The sequence below is a fragment of the Lipophrys pholis genome, assembly GCF_963383615.2.
Source record: "Lipophrys pholis genome assembly, chromosome: 14".
Classification (NCBI taxonomy): Eukaryota; Metazoa; Chordata; class Actinopteri; order Blenniiformes; family Blenniidae; genus Lipophrys; species Lipophrys pholis.
The window spans coordinates 25000020-25015729 of NC_137633.1; the positions used below are offsets into that span (position 1 = coordinate 25000020).

General features: G+C 42.3%; 1 protein-coding gene across 1 annotated transcript; it reads right to left on the minus strand.

The window, feature by feature from the left end:
- Positions 1-12507: 12507 nt before the first annotated feature.
- rpl13a (ribosomal protein L13a) lies at positions 12508-15027 on the minus strand (the record flags this gene model as incomplete). The annotated part of the gene is made up of 7 exons (XM_080479456.1): positions 12508-12762; positions 12839-12898; positions 13065-13150; positions 13523-13624; positions 13824-13889; positions 14360-14432; positions 14938-15027. 7 exons carry the CDS (start codon positions 15025-15027, stop codon positions 12553-12555), a joined length of 687 nt encoding a protein of 228 aa, XP_080335582.1. The 3' UTR covers positions 12508-12552.
- Between the last annotated feature and the right edge of the window lie 683 nt (positions 15028-15710).

Sequence of the window (15710 nt, forward strand, 5' to 3'; positions counted from 1 at the left end):
CACCGAATTTATGATCGACTACATGTCTACTTATATTAGTCTTTGTCCCGTGGTGCTCCTCAATAATATTTTGGCAAAATACTTTTCTGAACGAATCAACAAAAAACGATGCAGCCGAGTTATTGTCCATCTCATGACGAGTAAAGATCTCTTTTCAGTTTGCAGATTGTACCCGGAAAGGTCTGGATTAAAAACACCCACCCCCTGCTGTCAGCTGTCACTGGTTTTAATGTCTTATCATTGTGAGATGTAATAAAAATGGACACTTTGTCGTCTCAGTGTTTGATTTTTCAGTCTCACTGTAAGAAGTGCCTGACCACTTGTTTTCTTATGAGCTGATTCATTTTCACACATCCTCACTTTGCATTTTGTGGATCGATCTGAGAGGAGTGACAACATGAATCAAGATTTAAAATCTTAAATATGAAAAATAGAAAAATAATATTATCAAACTAATATTTATAACTGAGAGAAAATAGCTGTATTGCCAAAGTTTGTAATGATGTTTGGTTTAGAAAAAGAATCCGTGAGAAATCCTTTATGGATAAAATGTACTTATATGCTAATGACCTTGTCACGTCTCTGAGAAAGTTTCGAGTTTCATTACATCTAATTTGATTGAATTTGATCAGTTTTGGACATTTGATTATGCGGAAAAGAAAAGCTCAGTATCCTCACTCCTCCTCATTACTTGTTTGATTTTAGCAGGGAAGTGGGATAACAATGACCATCATTACATCACATAACACAATATGTGTAAAATATCCATATTTTGCAAACCTTCGTGTAAAATACAAGCTAAATTATTTCCCTGAGAGACTCCAGGAATAAAACCGTCACACACTGCCAGCAGTCAAAGCCCCTTCTCCTTGTTCCACAGGGACCAGACGAAACAATCAGAGCCACATATGAATGCTCACCTAACTGAATTTATTCATGACGTTCGTGCGAAATGCCTGGAAATAAATGACTTCTTCCCTGAAACCTTTCTCCTCTGGCCTTCTCTCCTCCCCCCTTTCTCTGGAGGTTTCCCTACAAGCAGGAGGAGCATGCGGGGGAAAGAGAGGAGGTATACGAGGGAGAGAAATGGAATATATTATCTAACAACAGCAGGCTACCTTTTCTCAGTGGTGCATTAGCAGGTCGACGCCACAGAACTTCTCTTTGAGATATGGACGTACACAAATCTCAGCCCGGGAGCATTGTGGTGTGACAGGAAGACAGATGTGTTTGGATGAAAGATACACGGGCCTTTTGAGTTTACAAATGAATGTGTGTCATTTCTGACTGCAGCTCCGCTGGAAACACAAAGTACCTCAGTAGAGAAAGTACAAGCTCCAACACCATGAAAACCACAGGAAGCGGCCAGATCAAACAAAAGCTAGAATGCACAAGACTGCGAAAAATGCAAAGAAAAGTAAGGAAACTGTTCAAACAATACAGAATGTAAAAAGTAGTGCTGGATGTTTGAGTCAGGTAAGAGTTATTTGAGAATTGAAGACCAACATTATGACGCGTAATATTTCTCCCAAATGAAGGATTCATTGTTAAAATTGTAAATACGACAGACCAGGCCCCAGGCAAAGGGGACTTGGGGGCTCACGTCCTTCCAGTTTTAACTTGTCTTACACTGACTTGACGGCGGCTCACAAGAGTATGGTTGCAGTCTGACGGGGTTTTGTGTTGTGATATTGACAGTGATGAACCACTGTGGAGCAAATCTTATTGACCTCTGGGAAGCCCTCATCTATCCAGGAGGGGGGCATTCGAGAGATTGCCAAAATTTAGATTTTGTTGCACATTGTGTCCACGTAGTCCTCCAAGTTATTGCCACTAATTTGGATCAATGTCACCATGGCCGGGGTGGGACTCATTTTCAGCCCTGGAGTTTCTTACCTCCGACCGGCCCACTTTGGATCACCACCTATTAAAATCATGTAATTCTAATCTTACATGTGAAGTCCAAAGCGCTATCCTGTAAAGTCTTTAAAATATTTTAAATTCATTGCAAGTAAGTGTTGCTTCATAATGAAATCTTTTTTCAACACAAGTGCACCAACAGAATACAATACATCTTTTTTTAAGAATAGAATTTCTGAATCTATATTTCAAATAAGTGTTAACAGATATCCAAACCTTAAAAATGAAACAAAAACATAAAATATTAGATTCATAATATAGAATTAACAGAATGAACTTTCTTATAACACTATCATCTGTTTTTCAAAGAAACATGGCCGACCCTGGAACATGAATAAACCCTGAGCAGTGCACTGGTCTCTGCCTCTTTGTTTATGACAATATCATTTTCCAAAGACATGAGGATTCCTTCCTCAGTGCTCATGAGCATGGATGCCTCTAGTTACTTCTGGTCAAAGTGCTCCTGAGTCTGTTTTTAATCAAAATGTACTGTTGAGAAACTTCTCATATATTAGACATACTGCTTGATTGTCCACACACTGTTCCAATAGCTCAGCTGTTCCTTCCATAGTGACAGGATCAATCCCCTCATCACCACTGGCTCTGCTTCTCACACTAAATCACTTTTTAAAATGATCTAAATTCTCAGCACAAATCTCCCCTTTTTATAAAGTTCAGGTCAGTTTCATTAATGTAGAGCTGAATCATCTAGAATCTCAGGGCATGTCTCATATGGAGCCGGTCTCCATCCTACTCTTCATTATATTGAATATAATAATATGATCTATCCTGAGATCAGTCCGACCTGCTTGGTGCTGCTGGATCTGGTTTCTGAGGAACCAAAAGACAAGGTTTCCCAGTTATGTGGCGTTGCACGATACTATTATTTAAATTATATAATATTATGTTATATGCTACCACTCCACAGAATTCATTGACTTAATTTAATTGAAAGTGGTTTGGAGGCAAAGTTAAACATCTTACCCGTTCCATCATCATTTGTTGTTTCTAACCGTGCGGCTGGTTTTAATGAAGAAGTTGCCAATCTTAGCAAGTTTTGTTGCATCTGTTTCTTGAGCTTTCTTTTTATTCTTAATTAAAAATAAATAATTCAAAATGATTAATTTGAATACATTTGTTATTTATCTATTAATAATAAAGTGGGGCACCACCAGATAAACTGGAAATAGCTAATACCAAAATATCAGTCTCGTTTGTAAAAGGTTTATTTAAGTTAGTTAATATTTCTGTGTAAAATATAACAATCTTAAATAAAAGGGAAGGTGTGAGATCCGAGCACAGACTGTTACAAACCAGTGAATTGTCAACAATAAATACACAATAATCACCAAGAATCGTCAATTCAGCTAACAGGCGTTTATTAACAAAATGTATTAATCCATAAATAATTCTGAAATCATCTCATAAATCAACACATTCAAGTAGCAAACGACATCGAACACGGAGATCTAATCTATTAAACAGCAACACTATGTACAAAGAGTGTGTGTGTGTGTGTGTGTGTGTGTGTGTGTGTGTGTGTGTGTGTGTGTGTGTGTGTGTGTGTGTGTGTGTGTGTGTGTGTGTGTGTGTGTGTGTGTGTGTGTGTGTGTGTGTGTGTGTGTGTGTGTGGGTGTGTGTGTGTGTGTGTGTGTGTTGCAGTGTCACGGGTGATTTCAGTTGAGGACCCCTGTCTTTTTGGTTGCTCTGCCACATGGTAAGCCCCAGCCCTGACTTAATCCCTCCCTTCTCGCCCATCATATTTTAGTCTGGGTACTGGTGTGTGACCCTGATTTAGGGGTGTATATCTTTAAAAATTGTTTTGGAAATAAACTTTGTTTTAATTGCAACCGTCTCGCCCCGTGGTATTATTGAACCCGTGTGACCTTGTTAATGACAAAAACAATAAATTACTATTTCCTGGAGTGCAACTCCCCGGGAACTTTTTCACCGGGAGTCTGACTTTCACGTCAGCTGCCGTTGTAGGTACCAGATCTGTCCGGGGCGGGGCTTGCGCATGCGCTCAGGCTACCAGATCGGTCCGGGGCGGAGTTCTGGTAGCTCAGGCGCATGCGCAAGCCCCGCCCCGGACAGATCTGGTACCTACACCGTAAAGCGAGCCCCGTTTGCGACCTGCCGTAAACTGAGGTTACCAGCCTAAAGCCAGTGAGAGGATAAACTGTCAGCAGTCTGGAGGTATTTTAATGTTGACAACCAAACCAGTCCAGCAGCCAGTTGTACTATTTGCTTCGCCACAGTCTCGAGAGGTGGAGCACCAGAGCTTCGTTTAACACAACTAATTTGATAAGACATCTAAAAAGTAAACATGCGGCGGAGTACGCTCATCAAAGACGATCATCCGTGGAAATAAGATGACGTAATCACCCCCCTCCGACCCCCAACCGCGATCCGCTATGTCACCTAATAACCACAACAATCAGGGACTAGAAGCTCCGGTCGAGCTGCAGAAGCTAGAAGCAGGCGGAGCGGGGCCATAGACCTATAAAACTAGAGTTATATATAGGGGTTTATGTGTTTATGTGCAGAAGTCTACTTCTAAATTTCTTTGTGGTCTTTCTTCTTCTGTGTTTTTTTGTTTGAGTCACAGCGCCCCCTAAAGGCAATTGGGAATTGGGTTCTTCTGATTGGTTTTACTGAATACTGTTTATGTTGTAGTTTTTTATAGTTCATATGTTAGTCAAACTGATTCACTGGGTTTCATTTAAAAAAAAATTTATTTGCCACAAAATCCAGGTGAAGTTGTTTAAGTTAACATTAATAAGAGAACAAGACTGCAGAGTGTAATTGGGTTTTTGTTATGACTAAAGTTTAAATAAGTTCTTAAGTCATTCTGAGAAGAATTTTGATTCAATAAGTGAGTTTTACAATAATTTCTAGCTAAACAAAGCTTCTGCCAATAGTGCTTTTAGCTTCAGACATCTTAGTCGCTCCAAAAATAGACTATTGAGTATATTTGCAATAGCAATGTGAGTATCGGATCGGGAAGGTATCGGTATCGATAACGATACCACCATGTATTTCGATACTTTTCGATACTTTTTGATAATTTTCCAAATAACAAGAGAACACAAAAAAATGTCATTATTGATTCAATTTTTTTCCAGAAAATCTTAGAACTATATGCATCAATAAGTAAAACACCACAAAGACAAACTTTCTGTGGAACAGACATTCTAAAATAAATTGAAGAAAATACAATTCAAAAAACTAACATTTTCTGATTGTACTAATTTTAGAACAGTCAGTACTGTGAATAAGCAAAAATTATTAAGTTAGAGGTGAACAATTTGAACACATTAAAAAAAAAAAACAATGACAACAATCACAAAAAAAACAGCTTGATGCTGGAATGCACATATATTGTGTTGCAAACTGAGCAGGGGTGGGCAGATCAGCCTCGTGTTGCCCCCACCAGGCCAGGGGGTCCCGTGCAGCACTTATCTCTTTCAACTGTTCATAGTCAGTCATCTCACTGTTTAGTTTGTCTTCAGGTGTTGTCAGTGTGGACGAATCTTGTCTTGTTAAACTGTCAGCCCCCCTCTTTTCGGAGGTGATTGTGCAGAGCAAGCTTTTTAGATCACTACCTGCTGGTTGGTGCTCTGAGTCTGAATCTGAATCTTCTCGTTGCTCTGCTCTCCGCTGCCCTTGAAGCACAACTCTGTGAGCTTTTAGGAGCAGCTCCCCTTTATATTCCTCTTCCATTGTAACAAATGTGCTTTTAAATCGTGGGTCTAGGTAGGTGGAGATGTTCAGTGCCGTCTTAATATTGTGGTCATCCCATCTTTTTTCAAAGTCTTCTCTACATTTCTCTTTCATTTCCGGTGCCAGTGGACTGTCGCCTTCCTCGTCGTTCAGGCAGGCGTTAGTTTTCCACAGGAGTTGCGGGACTGATGAGAGAGTTGTTTCTTTCTCTCCACTAAGGGCATCTGTGAAATTGCTGAGCGGAGCCAGGACATCCCTCACTGTTTCCAAAGTTGTCATGTCTGTGTCTTTGGGCATTAGGTACCATTTCTTTCGGTCATCAGCCAGAACAGCACAGACTGCTTGCTGCTGCTCACAAAAGCGTTCCACCTTATCATAAGTAGATCCCCACCGTGTAGGCTCATCATGAATCAGCTTATGTTGTGGGGGCTTTAAAGATTTTTGTTTGTCCTTCAGCTGTCTTGACATTTTATTTTATCTTGAGAAGCCTGACACTGTCTTACGTAACCGGGACAGTTTGCCACACGATCAACTTCTATGGCTTTCTTGACTGCCAAATGCAAATTGTGGCCAAAACAGGGAATCCAGAGTTCGTTGGAAAATGCCTTGCGGTCATTAGTAGCATTGTCTGTTGTAATTCCAGACATTCTTTTCCATATCAAGGCCCCTGGAGTCCATGATGACATCTTCCAGGGCCTCTTTCAGAGTGTCTGCTGTGTGGTCAGACTGCAATGCAGAGCATCCTATGCACCAGGACTGCATTTCCCAGGAATTGCACAGTTACAGCCACGAACTCACAGCTCTGCTTGTCCGGATGTCTGTCGTGCAGGAGAAAAATGGGTTGTCTGCCAGCTGTGCACTAATTATTGACCTTGTTTCAACATATATTTTGGGAATTTCTGTGTAGATGAAAAAAATTCCTTGAGGGAAGGTCAAAACATTTGTCCAGCTGCTGAACAAGGTTTCTGGACCCAGCCTTTTCAACTGTATATACTGGCACTTGATCCCGGCAGATGAATTCTGCAACTGCTCTGTTGAGCCTTTTAGCATCTTGAGAGTCTCTGGAGTATTTTGCATGCGGCTCAAAAACAGCTTGAAGGGTAGGTTGCCTCTGAGTGGGGGCACTGGGTGGCGTCACTCTCTCTGTACCAGAAGCACCAGACCTCTGGAGTGAAAAAATAAAATGAAGGTGATTATCTCTAGATACATAACCTAAAAAAATGTCATTAGATCCAGCCTGTCTTAAGTAGGACCAACGTCTTTAAATGGTATGTTACTATGCAGTAATCTTTATGACATTAAATGGCTAAAATTAAATATTTTCATATTATATTCTTTAATATTCTTTATTATATTATATTTATAATACTAATATTTATAACAGCTTTACTTTTTATCCAGAGTTACTTTTTCATGGGTATAAGTTATTACCTGTCGTTCTTTGAACTCCTTGTGCAGGTCTGGGTGTTTGTCCTTCAGGTGTTTAGCCAGGTTAGTAGTGTTTCCACCCTTGGCCAGAGATGTTCTCAAACACCGTTTGCACAGTGGTGCGTCGGTGTTAATGGCGACACCGTGCTTAGTTGTTTTAAAGCCAAAGTATCCCCATATAGCACTTCTGGCACCTGTTTTTTCAACCAGTTGTGGCCTTGTGGATGGAGCAGCAGCCATTGTTTCTCTTCTCTCTCTCTCTTTCTCGCCAGACTCTTGCTCTTTGCTGCTCCGTTGATGCACTCGATTTCTTTTTACGGAGTTTCCACGGGTCGTTTGAGTCAGTTACGCATGCGTACTCTCACATGGAGGCAAACGCCATGTCATTTACGCATGCGCATCTGGTATTCTTTTCAAAGTACAAGCTCGTTTGGGAGAAGATTTTTTTGAAAACACGTTCCTTTGACTTTTATTTTGAAGTCGTGTCCAGGAATGTTGATGGTAAATAAGGTCGAGTGTGAAGCGTTTATTCGGTTGCGGACCTCGGGTCGGAGCGCGTCTCAGAGAAACCGGAATGCAAAGAAAAAGAAAAAAGAAAAGGAAAAAAAGAAACCAGAGCGCTGTTTTCTGCACTTTTGATTGGCCAAAACATCCCGTAACCGGTACCGGCCGGCCCCAGTGTAGTATCGTTTTAAAGGCGTCAGTACCGCGATACCAATACAGTACAGGTATACCGAACAACCCAAGTCTCAACTGCTTCCACTCTCAAGCTGTGGCTCAGATATGTGAGAAGAAGCGCAGCAAGGAGGAGGAAAGAGAAACCATATTCAGAAGAGCCGTTCATGATCTTCAGTCAGCATTCCATTCATGTTCAGGACACTTCAGGTTCAGAAGAAATCCTTTAAACCGTTAATAATGACATTTGAGGATTTGTTGTACAACTTTTTTTGTGGAATCCCTGATGAGGCCCAGCCTCACCCAGGCTTTGCCTCCAGCGGCCCCCAGGTAAATTGAGTTTGAGACCCCTGATGTAGGGTCTGAGGTTTGGTGGGATATTCCCTCTGTGTTCTGGCCATCCATTTCTTAGCACTTTGATGTGGCCATTTTGTTCAGGACCTTGAACACCACCACCAGCTATTCATTTGGCCGTGTGTCACGCTGGGCTCTCAGGGCCTGCGCCAGCAAAGCAACCCCCTGGAGGAAAGTCTCGTTAAAGAGCTGGCTCTGCTGTGCCAGCTGGCGCCGTTCCTCCTGCCTCTCTTCCTGGCCGATGCGGAGCTCCTCCTGGCGGACGCGGAGCTCCTCCTGGCGGATAAGGAGCTCCTCCTGGCGGATAAGGAGCTCCTCCTGGCGGACGCGGAGCTCCTCCTGGCGGACACGCTTCCGCTGCTCCAATTGCTGGAGCTCCCAAAAGCTCCCGGCTCAGGTGTGCCTCCCGCTCATCCGAGGCCTGCATCCCTCTCAGGAGGGTTCGGGTCCACCTCTCTGTAAAGTTGACAGTTTTAAGCGAGGCCGCTTTTTATTCCAAATAAATTGCGAAACACAAGAATGAATTTTCTTCCAGTAATTGACAGGAGGTGCAAAAGGAATCATAGAGCACACAAAATTAATTCTAGGTAAGATGTTCATTTTTACAATAGAAATACGGGCTTGAAGAGCGTTAGGGAGGCTGGTCCATCTGTCCAGGTCTGATTCAACTGCTTTCCAAATTCCTAAGTAGTTGTGAGAAACAATGTGGTTCAGGGTCGGGAAAATATGAACTCCAAGGTATTTAAATTGTTGTACAACTGGAATATTAGATGGAATTTGCAGTGCTTTAGCTTTAGGTCGACTTATTCCAATTAATTTTGAAACTAGATAGGTCTCCAAACTCACTACAGACATTGAGCAGAATATTAAGGGATCGGACCGGGTTCTCCATAAATACAAGCACATCATCAGCATATAAAGCCAGATGATGAGAGGTATGACCAACTGAGATGGGCTGCATGGTAGCAGATTGGCAGATCATCTGTACTCTGGGTTATCGTAAGGCTCGAAAGGCTCGAAAGGCTCGAAAGGCTCGAAAGGCTCGAAAGGCTCGGGGAGCAACCTTGCCAGGAGGACCTGGAGCCAGGAAACAATGCGGATGACAATTGTCCTGTGAGAACTAGGGCAGAAGGTTTAGAATACAGAACCTTCACCATATGTATAAAATTCCCACCGAAACCCATTTTTTGTAACACAGCCCACAAAAACGGCCACTCAAGCCTATCAAAGGCCTTCACAGCGTCTGAGGAAAGAACTGCACATGGTGTGTTCTTACCCGTTGCGTCGTCTATTACATGTCGGAGGCCTCTAACATTATCAGCATCCATCCTGCCCTTAATAATCCTTGTCTGGCCGCAGTGGACTAACTCAGGCATGTGTTCTTAGATGCAACCGGCAAGCACTTTTGCATAAATCTTAAGGTCAGCATTCAGCAAACTGAGAGGTCGATAGCTGGCGCAGTCATCTGGGTCCTTATTTTCCTCCAACAATAAAGAGATAAGTGCAAGGTTAAGATCTCTTGAAAAACCTCCTTTGTCTATTGATGTTCTCATCATATCTAACATTAATGGGCCAAGTTTGTCCCCAAAAGTTACATCTAACTCAGGAGGTATCCCATCAAAGCCCGGAGATTTAGTCCTTTGTATAGCGGCTGCTGCATCCTTCAATACTTGCAAGGAAATTGGAGCATTCAGATTTGCAGCATCGCCTTCTGTGAGCTTCGGGAGGTCCGTCTGATCAAGGAAGTTAGCGTACCTATCACCATCCGCTAGAATCTCTGACTGATATAGTTTAGCATAAAAGGTTCTGAAAGTTTCATTTATTTTTTTAGGATCAGTTGTGATATTACCCGTACACGACCTAATACATGGAATATCTGCAAGCGACTCCTTGGTTCTGATTCTAGAAGCTAAAAGAAGACTGGGCCTTGAGCCATGGAAATAACACTTTTGTCTCGTCCTATGTATCAAGAACTCTGATTGTTGTTTGAGAAAATTATTTATTCCCTTCTTAACAATATCATGCTGTGTTTCTACCTGTTTGGAATCATTTGTTCGCGATATCAAATCCAGTCTAGTAAAGTCTGCTTCTAAGTTTTGTAATGTAGCGGCTCTGGCCTTGCGCATGTTTGAAGAAAAAAGTGTGTCGTTACTCCTGATGAGTCCCTCAACAGCATTCCAGAGAATTAAGGGATCTTCTACTGAGCCCACATTAATATCTAAAAAGATCCTGCGACTGAGCGTTAAACTGTGTTTTATAAGCCTCATTCTCCAACAAGAAGGAATTGAAGTGCCATCGAGCTGCTTTTTTAGATAGACCACCACTTCACACATTACCAAAGACCCCTGTATGATCCGAAAGCGCCATAGGTAGAAGAGTATCATTAGAAATGTTCTGAAACAGCTAATGTGATGGGGAAAAAAATCTGTCCTTGAAGAAGTTTTATGCCTGGCCGAGAAGAAGCTGTAATCTGTTAAAGTTCGGGTTAAAAGCCCACCAGATATCATCCATCCATCCATTTTCTCACGCTTATCTGTTTCCAGGTCACAGGGGTATCAGTCTGGGCACCGTCACCCAGATTCACACATTAAGAACCTTTCCTGCCGGTGGTGAGCCCTACAGGAAGGTGGCGCCCGGCGTGGGACATGAACCCACTACCTTGAGATTGCAAGTCTCATGCTCTACCACCTGAGCTGGCCGGGGTCAGCCGCCCAGATATCCATCAATGCTAAACTCTTGACCCCGGCCTGTAAAGCTGCTGTCGCCGTCTCCTGGTCCTTATTAGCAGTCGCACTCGATCTTTCAGAGGCCTTGCCAGACAGCATTCATGTCAGCACCGACAATAAATGAATATTCAGTCAGTTGTAGCATTTCCTGGGTGAGGGTACTATAATTATATTCCTTATCAAATGTGTTGGGGGCGTCGGCTATTTTAGAAAATTCCGGGGTTGCAGTTTTGTGGACGAGTCGTCCGTGAATCGTAAAGGGGGTTGCCCCGGCAACACTGGATGGGCTTGGTCAGAGGAAGAGATAAGCTTGAAACTGTTTTCGTTTAATTATCAAATAATGATCTGTGATCATTTGGAGTTCTTTACTACAATAATGAGAACGTGAAAACTACAGCCGACAAAGCCCTGCTTTAAAAAAAAACTGAGTAAACTTTAAAATTAATTTGTGAAAATAGTGTCATAAAAGTCTGGAAATTGTGTGGTTAATTTGTTTAGTGCTAATGAAAGTAGTGGTAAACCTACTGGATTCTTAAACTGAGATAAAATAAAATGTTAAAATTAAGAATTGGATGATGTAAATACAGTAAAAAGGAATTTTTTTTGTTTTCTTTTGTTTGTGAATTTCAATGATGGTGTGTGAGATCACTTTGCAGCTCTATGTTAAGCTGCAGAGGGGATAAAGATGCTGAATATTAACTGTTATGGTACGCATTCTAATGAGAGACTGAGTAGTTCACCGATCACATTGTTAATGGAGTGGTGAAAGATGTTACTCATGTTTGTTTTCTTTGAGTTTGGTTTGTTTTACACAATTGTGAATAAACCTAAACTGAGTGCAATAAAATCTAAATACTTTACAGAGGCCTGACATTTGTGCTTGTAACATCTTTTGTGATATTTATATTTTCTGAGACACTGAATGAGGTTTTTTATCTGTAAGCCATAATCATCAAAATTACAAGAAATAAGGGCTTGAAATATTTCACGTGTGTAATCAGTTTCACTTTCTGGGAATGGTCTGGCTTTAGACACAGTAACGGTGTTGCTTTCAGCCTGGTTGATGTTTTAATTCTTCATATTCTCACCCGTCACTGAACTCGCACACTCTGGAGAACTAGTGAGTAGATAACCTGCTTTGTAGTGGTTATCAGGATCGTGCATGTCTGGATAAGCTAAACCAGGAAACAGATCCTGATGTCCATCACAGGTTGTAGTACAGGCCAGTGGGTACCTCAGAATGTACCGCAATTCAATTAAGGAAACTGATGGTTTTTAGGTCATTTTCTAAATTTGCAGTCAAGTTTCTAATTGGTTGAGGGGGAAAGGAAAGCAAGTTACAGTGTAGTAACTGAAACTAATCGAACACTAGTTGAAAGTGAGGGACAGTATTATCGAAGTCACATTGCCACCTACTGGTGAAACCCAGAGCAGCATCACAAACCCCTGGAAACCCAGGTGATCCATGACAGAACAGTGGTTCCGTCCAGTCCATACCCGTTTTTTTTTTTGTTTTTTTTAAACAAACTGCACCCAGGTCAGCATGGAAGGATGTGCTGTACCCAGAAGAACCAGGACAAACCTCAGACCTGAATGAAGCCACATTCTTTCATCTTGAGAAAGTTTCAGTTACTCAGAAACGAACCCGGTCCGTTCAGATGTAGATCAATGAAGCAGAACCTTTTTATAAACATTTATTTCTCTTTATTGGCCAGAGAACACCAGTTTAGACAAGGACTCCGAATTGTTTCAGGACGTCTGTATATTTGGAGATCTTGCCCTCCACGTTCTTCTCCGCCTGCTTGGTCAGCTTGATCAGAGTCTTTTTCTTGGAGTAGCGGAGCTTGGACTTCTCCTTCCTCTTCTCCTCCAGAGTGGCCGTGATAGCTTGATACTTCCAGCCGACCTCATGAGCCAGACGGCCGAGGTGAGCAAACTGAGGAAGACAAAGCTCCATTAGAAGAATTCACATACTTAACCGTATAGGTGCTGCTCTGTAGGGTGTCACTCACTTTGCGAGAAGGCTTCAGGCGCACAATTTTAAGAGCAGCAGGGACAACCATGCGCTTCCTCTGTGAATGAAAATCAGAACTTTAACACAGGAAATGAAGAGAAGAGTTTATTTCTAGAGGAGAACATGTCTCAGGCATTGGTTCTTTTCAGTCGGTATTCAAACAAGGTGGATAAATGCTCATCACAGACAGCGGAAGCATGAGGACACACAGTCGGAGCATGTACCTTGTCATATGGTGGGGGGATACCGTCAAACACCTTCAGCCTCTCCAGAGCGGCCTGGCCCCTCTTGGTTTTGTGGGGCAGCATGCCTGGTGGAGACATTTGAGGTTACCACTTCTGTCAGAACTAAAAGAAATCATTAGCGTGTTGCTTTGCTTGACTCAGCACTCAGATCCGTAATTTTGGTGGCATCAACTTGTTTCAGCTTCGGGATAATTGCTCATCACTGTCAAGCAAAGACCACCTTTAACTCTGCACAATCCACAACCAGAAGGAGCTCCTCTTTTTTTTTTTGTATTTTGTGACTTGTGCGTTTCATGAGGAAGTTACAGTATCAAAGTGAACTCAGAGTTGCTGTCCACAGGTTTAATTTACATTAAATAGCCGGTTCTTCTGGAGCAGTGGCATCAGTACAGAGTAAGGTGGTCAGGAATCTGAGCACATTCTCACTTCATTCTCACCTCTTACTGTCCTCCAGAAGATCCTGCTAGGAGCTCTGAAGTGGTACGGGCCACGAGAGGGGTTGGTGTTCATCCTCTTACGCAGAAAAGCCAGGTACTTCACTGTGGAGGGACAGGAGAGGACATGGGTACAAAGCTGAGGAATCCAGACACCGGCCGCTGTCACTTCAATGAATGATGCTGTCTCAGATGGGAGTGCATGTAAGATCATCTCATGGTCATTGAAACTCAAAATATTGGGGTTAAAACATCACCGACAACGAGCGTTACAGTAAGACAGGCTGGAGGGAGGAGGACTTACGCTTGTTACGGTAGAAGTTTCCAGAGATGTTGATGCCCTCACATCTCACTACCACAACCTTGTGCCCTGAGGAAGGATAAAATAAATTTAGTTTTCAGAACCGTTATCACAGGAGGACAGATTCATCTAGTGAGAGATTAATTAGCCTCCGGTCTCAGATGGTAGTGCATGTGAGTCTTCTCAGCGTTTACACTCGAACAAGGTGGATAAGTGCATCATCACCGACCAGAGGCAAAGGTAGTACTGCGTCACAACTGGACTCAGTCTTTCAAAGAGACTCAAAGCTCTAGTTCTCTCTCGAGGCTCTTTAATCCAGACAGATTAATTATAGAAGAATCGCTCCCTGCACTGGACTCTGAAATCTAAATATCCTTCTGAAGATCCGAACCAAGACCCCGGAAAACCAAACTGGGTTTTAAATACCCAGAGACTTTCCACAAAACTCAAATCTACATAACTAGACTTGAAACAGAACTCTGGATTAATTTAACTATATCGAAAATAAGACTTTGAAAGTTCTCACGGTTCAAACTTACCCAGAAGAACCTGCTTCGCCACGATGGCGGCCAGCCGACCGAGGAGATGGCCCCGGCCATCCAGGAGCAGAACCTGAGCACAGCAGAGATACATTATAGGCACGGGTGTAATACCACACCCGGAAAATACACCAGCTAAAAGGTCCTGTACTGTAGTAGGTTCGGATGTTTCAATCTGTGGTAATTTCAGATTAAAAACTGAAGCACATGGGTTAACGCGAATGTTAGCTTAGCATTAATCTTAAAGAACGATACGAGTTTAGATGTAAATTGTGATCACGCAACGAATGTTGTTGAGGAAATGTAAATTACATTACGTTTACATTCTTAGTCCAGAATATTGAACATTAATCCAGACGCTTCCGTCTGACCGGCTAACAATGCTAACCCCGGAGCCATGAGGAGGCAGGCTCGCCCGCCGCAGTGCTTATAATCTGTCGTTTCAGAAAACACACAGCCAAACTACTACCATCTCACCCGTGCCACTCGGTTCCCCCATCTCTGCAGTCCCAAAAAACGCAATGTAACTCTGTGAAATGATCACAAAGACGAAGAAAGAGCGCGCAGCCGGAGCTCACCTTGTTGAAGCGGTCCGCCATGATGAGCGAAAAGAGCGAGCCACGGGGCTTCCCGAAGTAAAAGGCAGGGGCGGGCGGAAGTGAGGACATGTAGAGCTTCCTGTGTGTGTGTGTGTGTGTGTGTGTGTGTGTGTGTGTGTGTGTGTGTGTGTGTGTGTGTGTGTGTGTGTGTGTGTGTGTGTGTGTGTGTGTGTGTGTGTGTGTGTGTGTGTGTGTGTGTGTTTTACACACTAGCTTGAAAACGAAACTTTATTAACATTTATTCTGAGTCTAAATGTCATTGAAATCTGTGACAGAAACTATTATACTTTAAAATATGGACACCAATATTATTTCTAAATGCCATATTATCTTTCAAGGAGTATTTTTGAGAGTTGTTCAAGGAGATAAATGTGACATTTGATGTATAGAAAGGTAGTTTATATGTGCAGAAAAACTGCTCAAACTGCCAGAAACAGCTAGAGAAAGGTGACATTGCTTAAAGATTGTCAAGTGGCCAGAACAGTAGAATAGTAAACACATACAGTGTGTTTATAAACCCCATTACAACAGTCTTGCCTTTTTTTCAGATTGAGAGAGGCCCTCGGTGATGATTATTGTACTTTTGAACAGATTATCAACACAGTTGTAAGCAAATACAAGAAGATGCTTAATTACTCCGTTTTAGGAAATGAATGTGTTTTAGGGTTGGTTTAATTGAAATGACAATTAGTCTGAGTTTAGTGAAAACTAAAGCCAACCTCAGGTAGATTTTCACCAATGCATCAATCCAC